Source organism: Megascapheus bottae, chromosome 3, assembly GCF_031878675.1.
Source record: "Megascapheus bottae isolate mThoBot1 chromosome 3, mThoBot2.hap1, whole genome shotgun sequence".
NCBI classification, from domain to species: Eukaryota; Metazoa; Chordata; class Mammalia; order Rodentia; family Geomyidae; genus Megascapheus; species Megascapheus bottae.
In genome coordinates this window covers 21,724,616-21,745,597 of record NC_143511.1, presented here as the reverse complement: position 1 = coordinate 21,745,597, position 20,982 = coordinate 21,724,616, and the positions used below count along the sequence as shown (strand labels likewise).

General features: G+C 35.8%; 1 protein-coding gene across 1 annotated transcript; it reads left to right on the top strand.

Annotated features, from left to right (window-relative positions):
- The first annotated feature begins 1,337 nt into the window (after positions 1 to 1,337).
- On the top strand, positions 1,338 to 20,609 carry Anxa1 (annexin A1). Its single transcript, XM_090329632.1, has 13 exons — positions 1,338 to 1,445; positions 7,379 to 7,458; positions 7,557 to 7,665; positions 8,162 to 8,256; positions 9,302 to 9,415; positions 10,892 to 10,982; positions 12,937 to 13,016; positions 13,600 to 13,656; positions 15,761 to 15,854; positions 16,629 to 16,724; positions 17,610 to 17,668; positions 18,975 to 19,097; positions 20,301 to 20,609. The coding sequence occupies exons 2-13, from the start codon at positions 7,393 to 7,395 to the stop codon at positions 20,355 to 20,357; spliced, it is 1,041 nt and encodes a 346-aa protein (XP_090185758.1). The 5' UTR covers positions 1,338 to 1,445; positions 7,379 to 7,392; the 3' UTR covers positions 20,358 to 20,609.
- The last annotated feature ends 373 nt before the right edge of the window (positions 20,610 to 20,982 follow it).

The following is a 20,982-nucleotide window of genomic DNA, read 5'->3' as shown; positions in this document are numbered from 1 at the left end:
TATGACAAATGAGGGAAACCATTGTGCCTATGCTCCTTTGAGTCTGGCTTACTTCACTAAATATGATTTTTTTCTAAATCTTTCCATTTCCTTACAAATGGGGCAATGTTTTTTTCTGACGATGGCTGTTTTCTTAACTGTATTAAATAAGCTTCCTAGGTAAGGGTGTATTGGCTTCTATGAAATCCACATTGAAAGTTTTAAATGCTTTATAAATATTTCAAGTTTAACGAGGACATTTCTATGGCTTTTTATAACCCTGAACTATATAATTGCCTGAGCTCTAGATGAGGAAGGAGGATATAGATTAAGCTCTTAGAACACAAAATAAGCAGAGCCATGATGTGACAGAATTCACACTTGTACATAGATTGATGGATACATCACACATTAACTTGCAAGGATTTTTAAAGAATAAGAATGAATCACTATTGAGAATACGGAAATAAATTTCCCTTCCTTATAGGGGGTGGGAACTTTCATGTGATACTAATTTTGTGATCATTGCTAATCCATTAATCCTTTCAAGCCATAGCTCTACTCCCTTCTTTTAAATTGTTCTACTACTCCACAATGTCAAGGATTTGCTATTTATAAATGAAAATATAAGTACAAACGATGTGTATACAGAAGAAATAAGGCAAATTGGCCATCTCCTAATGCTTATTTCACAATGCCAAACTTTTCGCACTAGGTTTGTTGAAAATTTTACTTCACTTCCTGTGTATTGCTTAGTTCTACGGAGGTATAAAAGCTAGATTTGGAAAGCAGAAACATTTCCAGTAAAAGAAAAACAAAAAATTATCTATCAGTGTATAATGTTAACATTTACAAATACATGTTATTTCACAGTTGTCAAATGAAATCTACAGAGTAGATGATATTGCTCCTGTAAGAATATACTAACAGTTCAGGAAAGTAGGTGCCCAGAGTCTGGTAGCAAGTTCTATACATGGAGCTGGAATTTAAACCTATTAAAGTTTTTTCCCCTCATGAGTTTTTAGTTTTTAGGTCAATGACCTTTTAATTCTTTGATCTGCTCAATGGAGCGGAAATTGCCAATAATTGTATATAGATGGGAGCAGACAACGCTGTAAAATTAAAACTAAACTGCATTTTGTACCTTCTAGAACTAAAAGTGCAAAAGAAAGAGAGGAAAGAAAAAAAATATCTTTTTCTTTTCCACTTCCTTTCTGCTCTCAGCTGAGCAAGACATAGTGGAGCTGGTGAGTAATTTTGCAAGGCTTGTTTCACTTTGTTTCTGGACAAAGCTGAGCTTGTTACTTCAAACAAAAAGCAGCCAATTACTAACTTCTGGTTGCTAGGTGTGGCCTCTGTTCAAATCCTATAAAACCAGACATCTGGAGCTCCACGTCTACACTGAAACCTTCTGAGAATAGAGAACCTCTCTTGAGTTCTTTGTGAGAAGGTTGGAAAATAAAACGGTAAGCCTTGATGTTTCCTCTAAGCTAATTTTGTTTGTCTTGAAAAAATTTCTCACAGCAGTAGAAACTTTTCTTTGAGTTTGTTTTGTGTGTGTGTTAAGTTTTGTAACAGTTAAAAGCTACTACTTCTATAGGATTTATGAATGATGAGACAATGAGTAACATCACACTAGGTATTTATGTGTTAGGGCTCACAAATTTTAATGTTTTGTTTGAGTTAAGAAATGCAATTTCAAAACTTACACTAAGTTAATTTCTTTGCACAGATGTTGAATTACCTTAGCTAAGAAGGAAAAGAATGTGCTTAGCCTCTGGTATCCTACAAAGAATGTGTGTTGCCTTTTCTCCTCCCTGGAATGTGTATTTTGCAAGGTATCTTGTTAGGGAAGGAGTGCTTGAGGAGGAGTTTATTAGGGGGTGTTTTTAGGGGGGTTTTGTTAGGGGACGTTTGTTTAGAGGGAGCTGGAGAAACATGGGTGTCAAAGTTGCTTTCCAAGCAGGCTTGTTTCAAAATAGCAGGAAGTTCATAATTTATTTTCCTGTCTTGTAAAGAAAAGTAAATAGATTTCATACCTCAGGGTAGTATTTGCTCACTTTTTAATTAATGCTTTGAAATTAATGTTATGTTTACTCAGCCAACTGAGAAGGTCCACTTGTTACTCACTTCACAAAAACAGGGCGTGACCACATTCTTCTTGTAATCTCTGCCACAGACAGGCTTTTCCAGGGCTGGTTTGAAAACCCAGTGGAGAAAGGAAACATTTCATGGGTGATGTCAGATGAATTATCCCATGAGAATGTCAGAGCCCACTGGAAAGAAGAAAAAAAAAAAAAACTACTCCACTTGGATTGTTGAATGAGCTCATGATCGTAAAACTCCTTAGCAAATGAAGCACAAAGCAAATCTATAGTTTTACTGGTGTTGGATATATTTGCAAAAAATAAGAGTTCATGATTTATATCCATGCTTGGCTTAAAATCAAGGACTTTTTCTGTTAGCCCATGTTGAGGCATGTCAATTTCTAACTTTTGGTGACAGGTCATATAATGTGGTCCTTCTAGCTATGATTTCCCTTAAAATTATATTTGAATTGAGAAAAAGACCAATGTCCCCCTATCTTCCTCTGTTCACAGGAAGGTATTTTGGTAACCGTCAGGAAAAGTCCCATTGCAAATGAGTGGACTGTGGTAAAATGCTGGCTTCTAACTCAGAGATAGCCTCTCCCACAAAAAATAATGTTGCCACCCTAGCCCCAGGTCCAACCACTTCTGGAAGAAACCCAACATGTGACTGATGTGGATAAAATTATAATTACATTATTAATGAGCCAGCTAGAGTTTCTTGCTTACGAACTATTTTTTCCATCAAAACATATGTAAGGCTGATTTAAGAGATAGTAACTGGCTGAGCTGATTGCTCTTAATTGTCTCCAGAGTCATTAATTTATTACAGTCTTAAAATTAGAGTAAAAATAATGGACCTGTTTTGGTGATAAAAAATCAACATTTCTTCAAGGAAACTATTTCCTTAGAAATTAGACAGATTTGTGTGTGTGTGTGTGTGTGTGTGTGTGTGTGTGTGTAAATGCTTAACAGATCCAACTTATCTATGCCTTCCTTCATTAGACTATTTTGTGTGCCTCCATCCCCTTGAAGTGAGGTGAAATTGCACTTCAGAGCTATATGAATCTTAAGAAAGTACTACTTATTCCACCATTTTTATTTCCTAAATGAAGACAAGTTTGCTACTTTCTTGAATTCTAATTGCTGGTTTAAACAATAGTTGGCTCAAGCCAATAATCCTAATAATAGTTCTAGGAGGAGGTTGAGATCTGAGGATTGCAGCTTCCAGTCAGTGTGAGAAGTAGTCTGTGAGTCTCTTATTTCCAATTACCCAAAAGGGCTAGAAATAGACTTGTGACAGAGCAAGAACCTTGAGCAGAAAAGGGTAGGCCCTGAGTTCAAGCCTCAGAATGAACACAAAAAGAAAAGAAAGAACGAAAATAAAAGGAAAGAAATAAATTAAAAGTGAGGTTCGTTCTTACATCTATGTCTTATATTTGTGAGTAGATATTTGTTTCTTAAAATGCTAACAATGCAACAGTATTTGTGAATTGATATTACTATGAGTGTATTAAATGCCCTGAATTTTGCCTGAGATTAGAGGTTCACAGAGGACAGGCTATTTGTATTGCTCTCCTGAAAAGTGCCAATATCGAAAGAAAGGACCATCTAATGGCAAAATGCTTGGAAAGTATCCCAGTTCAGTGCAGAGGATCCAGGGAAAGATTTTTATGGAGATTTTAGGAATCCTCTAAGCTAAATCCTTACTGAGAAGTAGCAGTTAGGCAAAAGACAACAGGGTGTGGAGGAAGAAAATGCATTCCATGCCCTGGAAACTCCCTCTCCAAAAGCCTAAAACAACACACCCACAAGCTACCTTTCATGCAGTGGTTTCTCAAAGCCATCCATTGTACTGACTATTGTTGTAAGAATAGCTTCTGAGATATATATTTAACATAAAACTGTGCACAAGAATAAAACATTTGAAAACACATGCCCAAGGATACAGTACAGTTTGTCACAGGTTTCGTGGGTTGACTGAATGAATTCTATTCTCAAATTGAGTAGCTGGAAATAATGTTGATCTTGTCATTGTTTTTTCTGTCACTAATGTAAAGGAATTTGGAATCTGAAGATGATTCTTGATACCACTGGCTGGAAATGAACCTGAGACTTACATTCATTCTAGATTAAAAATAAGATTAATAATGGTGAAGCCATTGTGCTAAGCAAGAATCAGGAGTTTGGGTTACCCCCATAGTAGTGTTGTGACAACTCTACCAAGTAACCAAGATACAAGTTCAAAGGCTGTTTCCTGTAGAGTGACTCTGCTGTTATCCAATGCAGATTTAAAAATTGTTGTGTTTTGCCATTAATATAGCAACACCATTATTGTAAGTAAGAAGGTAATGGTGGAGCACAGACCTGAGATTCCTCAGTCATAAATTCTGGAACTAAACTTTCACAAGGTTGGTAGCTATGGGGAAGCAAAAGGAACTTTCTTCAAATACATAAATATAAAGATATGCCAAATTTCAATGACAGATAAATTAAGACTGGTAAATAGTGCATGACCGTAAAGAAACCACTGGTTAAAAAACATATAGAATAACGTTAGATTCCAGATGGATGTGCTCATGTGTGCCTGGCCCAATTCATCTTCCAACTGGTTGATGTAATTCAGAATTTCAGGGTCGATGTGCACGAAATGAAGCATTTGTTGAGCTACAATTATAGAAAATGCTGTTCAATCCTAATTTTAAGTTTTAAACATTACAATAAAAGAAAGAAGGAAAGAATCTGTGAACTCACAGGACTGTATTTGGAGTCTAAGGATTAAACTAGCTAGGCAATAAACCTTGGCCAAAATACATTTTGGTATTGAATTTATAAGGTGTGTCAAAGTTGGGCAGAAGTTCTGTTTATACATATAAGTAGCTTTGGGCACTTAACTAGAAGCCAGGATAAAATCTTTCCCCTTCAGAGCAATTTTGCCATAATCCTTGTATTTTAAACTTGACTAAGTGCGAGATGTAAACAAACAACACATAGTAAATTACATTAAATTCATTTTGAATTTACCTTACTCCCTCCCCAGTCTTTTTTTTTTCTGGTTATCAGAATGCCCCATGTTCCTAGGGCCTTCTAGGCAAGTACTCCCTACCACGCTTACGTTTTTGTTTTTGAGGCAGGATCTCATCAGCACCTTTGCCCACTCTGGTCTTGAACTTGAGATACTTTAGCCTCTACCACCTAAGTATCTGGGAATATAGATTCACTTTTGATCTTGTACTTGATAATGCCTATGAGCTCTGTTTTGTTCTATTTTCAAAGGAGTAAAATAAAATATTTTAAATATTTTGTTTATTTTTGAAGATCCTACTTTATTAGTAGTAAGAACAGACCACAGTATAAGTTGTGAATAATTGAAATTGCTTGAATTGTGAACTTTGAGGTATGCCAGTGAAGCAACTGCGTATGAAATTCCATGTGCCAACAATCATTGCATCAAATTAGCCTGTAATAGGAAGTACAGAATTGCACATTATGACTTTATCTTAAGAAATCATTTCAACTTTTTCCATTTCTGGAGAGAAGATCCTGTATTAGTGAATGCACAATATAATGGTTCTTCTCACAAATGACAGGAGTAATTAAAATCATGATAATTAAATGGAGATTGTTTCTGGTTTTAGATTATTTCCTGCAACTATTTAACCACAGTACTTGGAACTACAGTTGTTTTTTAGCAGACGTGGACTGAAACATTTGAACACACTGAAGGAATCAGTCACCTTATGAGTTTACTCCTCATGAATTTAAACTGAGAGAGAGGCTGTCTTTCTACATGCCATCACAGGGCTTCTGCTAATCATCTCCAGTGTCATATCACAAAAGATCTGTGAGGAGAGATCTTGAACAAGACCTTGCAAGAACAAGCAAGATTTGAACAAAGACTGTAAAAAGCATATTCTCCAAGGATCACTGGTCATTGGGGGTGGGGATAATGGGTGTGGGTGAAGAAAACAGATACACATTGATTTTTTTGCTATTCTTTCTTCTGGGGGGGGCGTGGTCATGGGGCTTGACCTGTGGGTCTGGGTACTGTCTCTGAGCTCTTCAGCTTAAGGCTATTGCTCTATCACTTGAGACACAGCCCCACTTTCCACACTGATTTTTAATACACTTAAAGTTTTAAAATTATAGATGCTCTACTAAGGAAAAACATCAAACCATGAGAGTAATTTGAGACATTTCCTTTATGTTTCTTTGCTAGGCATATGTGAATACTGAAATTTTGTCCAACAGCTTCTTATTAGACAAAAATCAACAACCCAGAGGTTAATCCTTTCTAGGTGTGTGTGTAGGACACACAGGCAGCACTAATATTCAGGTAGCCCAAAAAAGAAGAAAGGTGAAGATGCCAGATATCAGTTACTCTAGGTTCTAAAATAAATTTACCCTAGGAGACAGAGAAATTTTATTTGGGGAGAAATCAATGGATTTTGAGATTTGACTCAATCTAGTCCTGTGATTTGTCCCAGATTATTTTAATTTATACATATGAATGCCTTTTCTCTAGCCATTTCTTTAATATAGGCCATGGTTAATCGCACACAGATTGTCTAATGTGTTACTAAATGATCTCTACTTTTCAGTCTTGCTGAACTCCTAGCTGTTCTCTGGGATGCAGCACAAATGAACTTTCAGAAATAAAAGTGGAACAATGTTGCTTTAATATTTGAAGCTTATTAATGTTTCCCTAAAGATTTGGGTATATCTTTAAACTTCTTGTTGCCTCTGCTTCTATCAACATTTCTTTCTTCAGTTAACTTTTTTTTTCAGCTTTGCAAATAGGCGCGACTTGCGCGACTTCTCTCAGTTTTCTTCTCTTCAGCTTCTAGTTTTGACTTGTTATTTCAAGAGAGGCTCAGCTTATCTGGCACTTCCTTTAAGGAGTTTCCTCATTCTTGTGGTTTTTCTCATAGAGTGCACATAGAGTATCTAGGTTCTTGGAGGCAAATAATATTTCATGGTTTTTCACTCTCAGTGCTTGGCATGTGGTAGTGATCTTTAAATTTAGAATATGAGGTGAGCCACCTGATCCTCTCTTCAACCTGTGTGCTGGCTTATAGTAGTGATAAGATCCTTAGAGCTCAGTTTCTATTTGGAGGCCCTGAGTTCTTTTGAAAGATAGTTTTTAAAAAAATAAAATTCAGATTTTGTTACAGTATTTAGTATAATTCCAAGAAATAGTGACAAAGTTATTCTGTAATGCTTTGTTTTGTGGGTACAGGGGGATATGTGTATGTACAATGAGCATGTTTAATTAAAGCATCTATTCTTTCTTTCTTTTCTTTAAATTCCAGACACTTTTTACAAAATGGCAATGGTATCAGAATTCCTCAAGCAGGCCTGGTTTATGGACACTCAAGAACAGGCGTATGTTGTAAGTAGTGAACGACAAAGTGATTGAATTATTTAGCAGTTTAAAATAGAAAGCAACAGAAGTGGAAAGATACTAATTTATGTCTCTGTTGTTTATAGAATAGTGTGAAATCATCAAAAGGTGGTCCTGGGTCAGCAGTGAGACCCTACCCCAGCTTCAATCCATCTGCCGATGTTGAGGCCTTGCACAAAGCCATAATGGTTAAAGGTAAGCATGTCTCCTTAAAACAATTCGCTCCTGAATATTGCAAAGTTATTATCCAAATAGACATTACAAAACAGACCTGGAAGACGGAAAAAAAGATGGAAAGAATCTTCCATGTGGAGAGATAAAGAGATATCTTTGTCAATTAAAGATGTATTTCTATTTTTAGTTCTTAAGGGAAATTTGAGCCAGTAGGAGCTGAACTCCTACAACCATTTTTCTTTTTTCTCTAGTAGAAACTGAATAGTGAATCAACACATTAAGGGTCTGACCTCTGATCATTCACTGCAGTTATAGCCCAGGAACAATGCATGGGCTTTTCATTTGCCTTTGAAATGGATTGAATATCTTTCTAAGGGCTTCAGCTTGAAAAGTAGTTTAGGACTTCCTTTCCTAGTTTGTTAAGAACTTAAGGAAGGCTATCCGGATGATGAATCTTTTAATGTCAGTTGTTGATGGTGGGAAAAAATACAATAAATCCAAAGATTCTAATTTCCAGGTGTGGATGAAGCATCCATCATCGATATTCTCACTAAGAGGAACAACGCTCAGCGCCAGCAGATCAAGGCAGCTTACCTTCAGGAAAAAGGAAAGGTGGGTGTGGTGGTGAATTCAGAAATTCATATATATGACCCATAACATAGATTTAGAACTAACATACTAGGTTTTTTGAGGGGTGGAAGGGAGGGTTTGTTATATGTTTCTATTTTTCCCCATTATCTGTAAGACTCCAATTATGGTATTCATGTATTGTAATCAAACCAATTCTAGCACATTTACTGGTTTCATATACTTGCTAGTTCTCAGATCTATGTACTGAAAACAATTCTTCAGTATCAGTGCAATAAGCATCAAGATGACTAAAGATAAGAAGGAATATGTTTTGATTGAGATGATTTTTCTGCTAAAGTTTAGTTGCTTTTTGAGTTTGAGTGGTACTGAGATTTGAACTTATAGCCTAGGTAGGTAAGCACATCTTACTTTGTTAACCTGTTTTTATTTACTTTAGTTATTTTCAAATAGAGTTTCTGGTTTTTTGACTGGGCTTCGTCTTGAACCATTTGCTTCCTAATATGTTGCATTATAGCCACTATAAACCATTATAAACCACTGTTTTGGAATCTGCTAAAATGTAAAATCAACTCTATATTTCTGGTTTCTATTATTTGCAGGTAAATGTACCATAAATGTGATTTTTTAAAGGTGATCTTTATGTTATAATTTGTAGCACATGGGAGTAAGCTTTCCTTTAGTCATTGAAATTCAAAAAGAATTAAATGTAATATTTTTATTACTGTGCTTATTTGGGGAGTATAAACCTCAGAGCCTTGAAACCTTAAGAAACAATTTTTAGTGTATTTTTTACTACTGTTTTATTAACACATGGCTTCTTTCAGTTTGAGCTTTGTACTTCAGAAGTTAACAGTGGGTTCAGTAAATTTTATCAAATTTCTTCGAAATGAATAAGGTGACATTCCTAAATATCTGGTATATTTTTCACTGTGAAGGGAAAAGGCCCATGAAAGATGGCTAGGCCTAAGAATCTGTAGCAACATGACATAAAGATCAGATAATACCAGGTTGCTGTGTAACAGAGCCCATAACTTACAAGGAGTCCTGTTTCTAATCCATTTTGCAGCCTCTGGATGAAGTTCTGAAGAAAGCCCTTGTGGGTCACCTTGAAGAAGTTGTTTTAGCCCTACTAAAAACTCCAGCCCAATTTGATGCTGATGAACTGCGTGCTGCCATGAAGGTAAAATGACTGTTAGGCAAATGTCTTCTCTCAAGATCATGTATATAAGTTTGCTTGTGCCTTAGACAAGCATGCCAGTCAGTGGCAATTAAGCGAATGTATGCATATAAGTTAATACTTCAATGAATGAAAACAGATACATGAAAAATATTAATATTGCTACTTTTATCTTCCTTGTAATTTTCACTGTCAAATCGCCTTGGCTTCTTCCTCCTTTTCTTCTTCCTCCTCCTCTTCTTTCTTCTCCTTTATCTCCTTCTTCTTCTAGTTCTGGAGCATGAATGCAGAGCCTCATATTTTCTAGACTGTGCTTGACCATCTGAGTCATACCTCTAACTCTCTTTTCCTGCTTATTTTTATGATGGACTCTCACCATCAAGACACATGCCAACCTGCCTACTTCATTTTTTCATATAATTTTTATTGTAATTAATAGAAGGGTTACATTATATTCACCAGATAGAAGGTGGATTACTTCATAAGCCTTGATACCCTTTCTCATGTCTTGGTCCCCATTTTCCTCCCCCCAGCCCAGCCCCTCATCTTGTTTTCCCCCCTTCCCTATCCTATTTCAAATAACCAGATAAACATTTATACAATATATCAGATAAGGTAAAATACTGTAATAATATGAGATAACCAGGGGACAGCAAAAGAGATGAGAGATAACATAGTACATTAAGGACAACAATCACTCATTATATGGCTTTTGTTTCTATATCCTGGAGGTCCTTTCATTTAGTGTCATCCTATATCCCCTTATATATCTAGGTTTTGCTCTATTGACCACCTGCCTACTTTAGACTTCCCACAGTTCCAAGTTATAGCTTGCTTCTTTAGAAATGGGATCTCATCATTTTCTGCCCAAGCTAGTGTCGAAACACAATCTTCCCAATATCAACTTTTCTTCTAAGGGTAACATGGGTGCTTCACCACACCCAGATATTGCTTGAACAGGTGTCTTAAACATTTTTCCTGTCTGGGGGCCTGGAGTTTGGCCTAGTGGTAGAGTCTTTGCCTAGTATGCACAAATACCTGGGTTCGATTCCTTGGTACCACATACATAGAAAAAGCTGGAAGTGATGCTGTGATTCAAGTGGTAGAGCTCTAGCCTTGAGAAAGGACAGTGCTCAAGCCCTGAGTTCAAGCCCAAGATTGGCAAAAAATAAGTTTTTCTGCCTGAGCTTGCCTCCATCTTTATAGCTAGGACTATAGGCATCAACCACCCATACCTTCTAAATACATACATTTTTGATACCTTATCTCAGATAGTGACTAAAAACCTGTTTTATTGTAGACAGATATAACAAATTTTGTGATTATTATATATTATTAATACATTTTTTGTGAATAGTATTTATACATATATTTACAGACAAAGTTACTAAAACATTTCTGCAAAATGTATGGTACAAAAATTAATTTCTTGTATTAAACAAAGATGATTATATATATTTTTAATTGCTTTTAATTTAGGGACTTGGAACGGATGAAGACACTCTGATTGAAATTTTGGCATCTAGAAGTAACAAAGAAATCAGAGAAATCAACAGAGTCTACAGAGAAGGTAATTAATAATGCCCAATAGTCTTAATTTTAATTGAGAAGAAAATATTATATTTTTATTGTATTGTATAGAGGAGTTACAGTTATATTTGCCAGATAGTAGATGCATTAATTCTCACACATTGATACCCTTTCTCATGTTTTTATACCCATTTTCCTCAGCCCATCCCCTCCCAATAGATTTACCTTTTTGTGTACTCGTAGTATTTGTGCTAGTGCTTGAATTTCCGACATAGAGGCTATCCCTGAGCTATTTTTGCTTAAAACTGGCACTCTACCACTTGAGCTATAGCTCTGTTTCCAGATTTTTTTTTAAGTGATTAATTGGAAATAAGAGTCTCAGACTTTTCTTCCCAGGCTTACTTTGAATCACCCATCCTCAGATCATGGCCTTTTCACTAGCTAGCATTACAGATGTGAGCCATTAGCACCTGGCATTATATTCTTTCCTAAAAGTGATTGCAGATGTTAATCATGGGAACATTGGAAAATTGTTTCTTTACTGTTTGAACCTGTCTACTGAGTGCACACACACACTTAACAGGCGACATTCAACTTATTTGGGTACTAATTATGAGGAACTAAGTCCACACCACCCTAAAGTTTGAGATTCACTAGAAAATTCTCATTTAGAATCCATGCTCACATGTCTTGGTAAGGGAAAATTCTGAATGGAGACTTGAAAATTTTCCTGGAAACCTTTTCTATAATTCTGCTATTGATTTTATCAACCATGTGTTTTCATTTTACAAGAGGAGTAGGTACTGTGATTCTTTATAGGAACCTTTGCTTTACCAGTATGAGCAGACATGACAACTTGCTTTTTATCTGTAGTTGGATCTGTGGGGAAGAATGAGTCTTGGAAGCTTACCTATTGAGTGAAAGAAACATGCCATATAATGTTATGTTCAGAGTTGCATAGATGATAAATGTAAGACTCTTGCTATTTTCTACTTTCCCACGGCTCTTAACGTTTTAGATTTACCAAACCAATGTCCCCCTATGGAGGACTTTTCTGCTTGGTTCTCACATGGGCAGTGTTCCCACAGAAACTTAGTAAAGGAGTAAAAATAAGAAAGTTTTTATCTTCATTTTCTGCAATTCTTACAATGAATATGTACCTGATAGCTACTTATCAGAGATAATGATCACAAGAGCACTATTATTTTGTCTAATTAAAAAAAATCCTTATTTCTACTATGCCAAATACAAGTTACTCTGTTTCTCTAAGACATTATAAATTAAGATTAATTTTTTCTGTACAGTATTTTTATGTAGTTTTTTGTGTGCAGACATAATTAAACATGTGAACACATAATATTAAATCAACATTATGTAAAATAATTTTAATTTTAAAAGAAATTTATGGGGAAGGGAGCGTGGCCTAGTAGAAGAGTGCTTGTCTAGTATGCAAGAAGCCCTGGGTTCAATTCCTTGGTACCACATACACAGAAAAAGCTGGAAGTGGTACTGTGGCTCAAGGGTAGAGCACTAGCCTTAAGAAAGCCCAAGGACATTGCCCAGGCCCTGAGTTGAAGTCCAAGGACTGGCAAAAAAAGTAATTTATGTTTTATCATTTTAAGTGAAGGGTCTATTTGTAGTATTGCCTAAATTTTCCATATTATATCTCAGAAATAGTTTGAGAATTAATGATTTGATAATATGTACTAAGCAGATATCATTATTAGCTAAGCTTTACCAAAGAGGTTTACATTTATAGTACTAGTCAGATTATTCCCACTGTCTTAAAAGAAATAGATTTTTTTTACTCTAAAGTTTCATCTGGTCTAATTTTTCTCCTTTTTATAAAAATAAAGATTTCAATATTTAGAAATCATTTATTTGGTCCACTGAGCATTCTGACAGTGCAAGCTAATCCAAATATGCCAATTATTGTTATCCTATTCAAAGGCCATTTTTAAAAGAGTTTATGAAAAATCTTTTTTTCCCCTCAGAACTGAAAAGAGATCTGTCCAAAGACATTGCGTCTGACACATCTGGAGACTTTCAGAAGGCTTTACTTTCTCTTGCTAAGGTACAAGTCAAGTATTTACGAAATGCCTCACCTTTTATAAAGAGGAAACTTCTTTGAGCTTTCTCTGGAAGTGGATGGTTAACCCTCTGTCTAAATTTTGGGAATCCACTGTTCTGGTAAACTTTCATACATAATGTAGATTTGATGAATCAAGCTAACTTCCATATTCATTTCTTACTTACCTGTTGATATCTAGAGTGGGATATTTGAACCTTTGTCCCTTAGTTAGAAATATGTGCTACATTATTTATTATTGACTGTGGTCACTTGGCTAGATATGAGAGCCTGCCCATTTGAAGGCTTTTTATACTTTGTACTCTCCCTCCAGCCCCTCCCCTAACCATCACTGTACTCTCTACTACCTCTATGATTCACCTATGAGAACACATGATGTTTCCTTCTGTTCCTGACTTGTTACACTTCCTATAATGTCCTTCAGGTCTACCCATGTGGTTGCAAATGACAAGGTTTCCTCCTGGCACTTTTCCTCAGACAATGTTGTCTAATACTTAAGGAATTAAGTAAACCACGTGTATACATACTACAGAAAACCTCATAATAGGATGGATTTTTTTTTTTGCAGGGTAACCGAAGTGAGGATTTGGGTGTTAATGAAGACTTGGCTGATACAGATGCCAGAGTAAGCAAAAGCTCAGAAACTACTGCTAGAAACAAGTTTTCCCTTCTGTGGGCTCAATACTTGATGCCTTCTACATGAACTAAAATCTCAGATCCTCTGGGAAAACAGTGGTTACTTAATCTTTGTTCCCTAGTGACACTAAGTTCCTGTCCACTATGCACACAGCTTTTTCTGGGGCTCAGGAGCAAAATATGTATTCCTTATTGATTTCAACTGACTTCCTCATTCCTACAGCAGAGATTAAATGAGAGTTTAAGAAATTTCATAGGAATCAAGTTTGCATGCCCTCTCTCTCTCTCTCTCTCTCTCTCTCTCTCTCTCTCTCTCTCTCTCTCTCTCTCTCCCCTCTCTCTCTCCCTCCCTTTCTCCCTCTGTCCCTCCCTCCCTCTCTCCCTCCCTCCTTCTTTCTACTTTTTTTTCTTTCTTTTCAATCTTTGTTCTTGTTTTCATAAATGTTGAATTATATATATATACACACAAAATAGAGAGAAAAGAGTGGTTTGATCTTATTTTTATTTTGGTTTTTACTTATTTATTTTTTAAGATATGTAGTCCAGGCTAACTTCACAACTAGATAGATGTGTAGCTCAAGCTGGTCTCCACTTCAAGATCCTTCCTACATCAGCCTCCTGAGTGCTGGCATTAGGCATATACCACATCCATTTGAGAAAAGAAATGATTTTAAATGAAGTTGAAACTGTAAACACATTTAACATACTCCTAAACAGTAATTACTAGACTGGTTTTGCTGACATGAGTGTATATTTTAAAATATTAATACAAATAATAATGATGTAAATTATAATGCATTTAAACAACTTCAAATATATTTCTGCTCATAATTTCAGGGATATGACCACTATTTATATGCCAATACACTAGCAACATTTGAAAAACCATAATATTTTAGGAAATAGAATTTGTCTTAAAAATTATCCAATTATTACCTGCCTTATGCTTTCCTCATGGGATCAAATTCTCTACCTAATTGCACTAAAATGAGCTAAAAAAGAGCCATTTTTGTCCACCACATCAGTGTTGTCTTTTAAACAGCAGATGTTAATGACCTTTATGAAAGATTAAATGTACAATCATAAGATCAATTTGTTTAAATGTGCAATAATTTTTTTGTGGGTCATTGGTCTTGAACTCAGCCTGGGCACTGTTCCTGAGCTCTTCAGCTCAAGGTTTCTGCTTTACCCTTGGGGCTGGGCATTGTCCCTGAGCTTTTCAGCTCAAGGCTACTGCCCAACCCTTGAGCCAAGCCCCACTTCCCATTTTCTAGAGGTTAATTGGCGATAAGAGTTTCAGGTCCTTTTGTGCCTGGCTGAATTTCAACCTTTGTCCTCAGATCTCAGCCTCCTGAGTAGCTAGGATTACAAGCATGAGCCACCGTGCCTAGCTTCCAATTAATTTTGTACCATGAAATGTTAATTATTTTAATAGCAATCATTCAATATATCAAAAAGCAACAGTTAGCATTCAAATAATTTCCCACTTTAAAATTGATTTCCACTTTCTTATGACATTTCTAAATATACTTCTCAGATTGATACAGTCAATTTATATTTATGGGGCTCATGAATCAATGTGACCATAGAAGAAGATTGATGTCAGTGTTTCTGAATTAATAGAGCATAATTCTGACTACAAAGCAGAGAGAGTATCTTTTTCATTTATAGGAGAGTATGGTCTGTGGTTTAGTAAAGTGAAAATATTTGCCTAAAATTACAGAGCTTTTAAATCTCAAAGTTGCAATTTGAAACCATAACATCAAAGTGGCAGGTCTAGTTTGTGGTTGGAGTATTGATTTATAAGTACCTTTTTGAATAACAAGGAGTAAAAAGTCTATTTCAAGAAGAAGTTGTCTTGATATAGAGCATATTTTTAAAAACAATCTAATTCTGCAACCCTTTATCCAGGTTCTAATATTACCAGTATATTGAGAGATTTCATGGAAGTCTGACAAAAGAGTAACATTCTTGAAACCTTAGCACAGCCTATCCTGATTGTCTTAAGCTCAAAGCTATTGTCTAGAATTTCTTAGAAGAGATCTGAAATTCCTGCCTATATATCAATTCTTTTTTCTTTATTTCTTGGACAGGCCTTATATGAAGCAGGAGAGAGGAGAAAGGGGACTGATGTGAATGTGTTCAATACCATTCTGACTACCAGAAGCTATCCCCATCTTCGCAGAGGTAACAAGGGAAAAGATAATCTAGGGTGATCCTGGGGAGATGTGTTTTCTTTATTTACAGCAAATGAAAGAAAAAAAAGTTTTAATTGGTATCCATGATTGCTATTTGACCATTTGTCCAACTTTGCAGCCACCATTCCACAGTAGACATATTTTACTCTGACATATGAAATATCTTTTTTTTTGTTTTTCCTATTTCTATTCTGCTAAAATATTTATGATAGATATGACCAAGAGATAGATCCAGAGTAGGATAGATGAAGTTATAATGAAGTAAAACAAAAGAACATGACAAATTCAATGAAGAAAAGGATATGCAGGTATTTAAATAAGGACGCAAACCTTCAAAGAAAAGTTCTGCCTTTATACAAAAGGTTTTTTTTAGAAGCCAAAGCAATAGTACAGTCATGATGACTTGGTTTATTATTTCATAATAAAAGAATTTATTTTTCTGTGGACATGCATATAGGAGAAAAATCCATTTTTATGATGATTGTACTATAGTTGTCATTGTTATGGTTATCAAGCACATGCAATTCCCAGTAACTGCCTGTGCAAACATTCATGTCTAAAGATGTAACAATACCATAATAGTTGGGTGAGTTGCATTCTTAGGACAAGATCCACATTATCTTGCATCTTGTGAATAGGTTCCAACAGGTGCTGGAAGGTCAGTTATCCAAAGGTATCTGTTTAGTCAGTTGCTCTGAATTTGCTGAAGTTTGCTAAAGAATGCAATGTTTCCTACATGTCTTCATTTGAATCAAATATTCAGTGTTTCAGAAGTACACCAAGTACAGTCAGCATGACATGAATAAAGCCCTGGACCTGGAGCTGAAAGGAGACATTGAGAGATGTCTCACGGCCATTGGTAGGTAGTCACCCAACTGGAAGAATGTCTAAGTAGAAATGATATTATCAGCATTTTCCTCTACTTAATAAAAATCAGAACTAAACAAATCAAAATTAACCCTATATTTCAAATAAAAGCACTATGTAAGACTGGCAAAGAAAGCGCATCCCCTTCTTAATGTCAGGATATGTTTACTTGACATCTACTGATGATAAGCAATATGTGCTCCAAGTTGTGTAGAATGCTTGAGCAATTCAGAATTGTCACTAAAAGCACAGGATGTAAAACTAGACAATGGTCTCTTACAAGTTCCTGTCTACGACTTGTCAATGGTCTTATGCAAGTCCAGGGGAATCTGATTTAGTAAGTCTGGATTGGCTTCCAAAATTTCCAAACTGGGGATCATGTTAGCTGGTGGATTCGTTTTCAGTAGGACTGTGCTGGATCCTGAGTTCTATGTTTCTAAAAAACATCTTATGGGCTTCTTTTGAATAGCAAGATAAGAAGTAGCTATACTAATACACTTGCTAGTATTTTGTTGGGGCAACTGATTTATATTTAAGGTTTATTCTCTCCTAGGATTTTCAAAGAAAGTTGCTACAACTTGAATCAAGCATTTATTTCCATGGCCTTTAATGCATTCTGTTTTCCCTACATTTTGCCAGGTATGCTTAGTGATTATTAAAGCTGATGTGAGTTTAAGGCCACTAAAAATAAGTTGATAGAAGAAAGAATACTCAAAATCTATAGCTAGGAAACCATGTCAACCTTCCAATAAACCCAATATACTATATTGGGAGGGGGTGATAGAAGCCTGTGGACAAAACTCTGTAATCACTTTTTCTTTCAAATGCATCTTTCTCCTGTCCTGAGCATGCTGACTAAAATCTGCCTCTCTTGCAGTGAAATGTGCCACAAGCCCACCATGCTTCTTTGCTGAGAAGCTACATCAGGCAATGAAGGTATCCTTCTATTTCCACACATTGCTTAAGAGCAGAAATTGTGAATAATATGGAAAACATATGGTTGTTTAGAAATCACATTTTTCCTCCTCTTATAATCAATGCTCGAGACAGTGCAAGAGTTAATACACTACTCTATTAGATTATATTTCTGTTATATATGACATGTTTTAAATATGTATAGATTTGACTATAAAGAGAGCATGTAAATGAGTTTTGCATGATATAAGATTTGCTCAAGCTGGGTTGGAGGCTCACACCTATAATCCTAGCTACTCAGGAGGCTGAGATCTAAGGATCACGGTTTAAAGCCAGCCTCGGCATTAAAGAACAAAGAACTTGAGACTCTTATCTCCAATTAATCACTAGAAAATGAGAAGTGGGACTATGGCTCAAGGGGTAGGACAGTAGCTTTGAGCTGAAGGGCTCAGGGACAGCACCCAGGCCTTGAGTTCAAGCCCCATGACCCACAAAAAAAAAGTTTTACTCAAATCCAAGTCACCTAAAGAAGGATGGTAAAAGTTTTTTTTTTTTTAGGTTATAATTTGGAAGAGAGAAAAGTGAGACAAAATTCTCATTTTAGGGTGTGATTTGAGAGAGAGAGAAAAATGTGTGTGTGTGTGCGCACGCACACATGTGAGAGTGAGAAAGAGAGGGGGAAAGGGAGAAAGAGAGAAGACAGATTGCGATTTAATAAATGATATCATGAACTGATAGTCATGTTCTTGTATACCTGAGATCAATGACAAATCTGGTTGTTTGCTGTTCCCTTGCCTGTTGTTGTCTCGGGGGCCATTTCAGTGGGTAACAATACATGTCTGATTGTATGGAAGACCATTTGCGCCAGACCTCAGCAATCAATGGAGCCTTGCTGTCAGTTCACTTAATACCTGAAGTCTGAACAGGACTGAGGTTAGTTAGAGTAGGGATATGCAAGGTTGAAAGATGGCACACATAAATAAGAGTGTCCAGGTTACCAGGGGAGAGGTCATAGAATCAGGCAGCACATTATAAGCCCTACTATGATGATTGGTTTTCATCATAAGCTGAATAAAATACCACATACTGTTGTGATTTAGATGCAGTAATGATCATATTGCCAATTTCAGAAAAAAAAACCTCGCTAGTCATAATTACTATTGCTGGTGTGTGTGTGTGTGTGTGTGTGTGTGTGTGTGTGTGTGTGTGTGTGTGTGTGTGTGTTTCTCTAGAAGGAACATATAGAAGGGTGGAAAAGCTCCTTAAAATCCTATTCTTCCGCGAGAGGGGTTCTCTCTAAGTGTAAGCTCTGTTTTGCTTTGGACAGGGCGCCGGAACCCGTCATAAGACACTGATCAGGGTCATGGTTTCCCGCTCGGAAGTTGACATGAATGATATCAAGGCATACTATCAGCAGATGTATGGCATCTCCCTTTGCCAAGCCATTCTGGTATGTTGTGACTTTTACAATTATGCTTTTAATAATGAAGATTATTGTTTTCTTCTTTCCAGTCCTGGGGTTTGAACTCAGGGCCTGGGCCCTGTCTTCAAGTTTTCTCAAGGCTAGTTCTCTACTACTTGAGCCACAGCACCATTTCTGGATTTTTCTGTTTATGTGATAACCAAGGAATCAAACCCAGGGCTTCATGTGTTCTAGGCAGCACTCTACAATTAGGACAAACTCCTGGCCCATGAAGATTCTTTTTATAACATCTTTAAACCAAAAGATCTGACCCAGTGTATCTAATACATAATCATAATTTGGTATATGTTAAGTATGAATACTTTATGTACCCATTGGTAAGATGCATTGGAATTTCTTTAAAGAATAATTTCTTGGGGCCGGGAGCTTGGCCTAGTGGTTAAAGTGCTTGCCTAGCATGCATGAAGACCCGGGTTCGATTCCTCGGTACTACATACATAGAAAAAAAGCCGGAAGTGGTGCTGAGGCTCAAGTGGTAGAGCTCTAGCCTTGAGAAAGTCCAAGGACAGTGCTCAGGCCCTGAGCCCAAGCCCAGGACTGGCAAAAAAAAAAAAAAAAGAATAATTTCTTCCATTGTAGACAGACATCGCGGCTCCTTGTACAATTAGTAATAGAAGATAAGGAATTGGTTACTAAAAGTACCATGTATACATTTTACTTTGTACCACTAAAAATAATTTTGAAATACGGAACATATTTAAAATTAGTTATAAAATTATGTTTTGAAAGGAACGTAGAAGTCAAGGATTTTGATCCTATTGAAAAATAAATTGCTTAAATTACATTATTTGTATTTAATAGTTAAAATCAATCAAGAATAGGTAAGAAAATTGTGCCTATAATTTTCTTTCTCATGAAAGAGTCAGATATTTTCTCAGATATAAGGTTAGATTGTGCTCTGTTATATTTGGTTCTGTGGTATTCTATTTCATATTCAGAAAATAACTTTTCAAACATTGAACATAATTCAGAGAACTATATAACCTGCTTGTGTATGTATTGTTTAAATTAGATGTAGAGTTCTTTGGTCAAAGATCCTAGAAAGTTAAGACATTGATGCATGGCTGACCTGTAACTAACTCTACAACTATGATATTTATTTTATTATAGAACAATATATTGACTATACTTTTACATAGTACTAATTGATGGGTATTTTTGTACCAACAGGATGAAACCAAGGGAGACTATGAGAAAATCCTGGTGGCACTCTGCGAAGGATGCTAAGCATTCCTTTGAGTACATAGCCATAATTAGGAAAGTATTCCATCAGAATTAGACATAACCATCTGCTTTCTTAAAAATAAATACAAATAATATTGTAGCCTATCTATCATTTTATATCACAACTATGTAGTAGAGATGTCTTTTTTTAAATATGTATAACACAAATGATAAAATACATAAATTGTTCTGGTAAAAAATACTTGAGAAAGATGTTTATGCAGTTGAAAATAAAGTGGTTTTCTTTACAAGAAAGTTGGAGTAGTGGTTCTTTTATTGTGATTTTCTTTTCTGTGTAATTTAGTTGGTTTCAAATGAAGGCCTGGAGTAGAGATCCAAAATTCCGTATATTTAATGACATAGAGTTCACATGCTAGATCAAAGGATGTATTTACAGAAGTTGAAAACCATATCAGTGTTTCTTCCTCTAAATACAGATTTTCATGAGGGTAGATCTGTGTAACAATAGAATATCTTATATATGTATTATCAGTCAAAATCTTCTGTATAGCATAGGCCAGTATGGACATAAAATAAAATTTCTCATACTTGGGTTATTATTATGACTCAAAATTGCATGCCTCATTTTTCTAAAGAACCCTCATTACCACCACCAATAAAGCCAAAT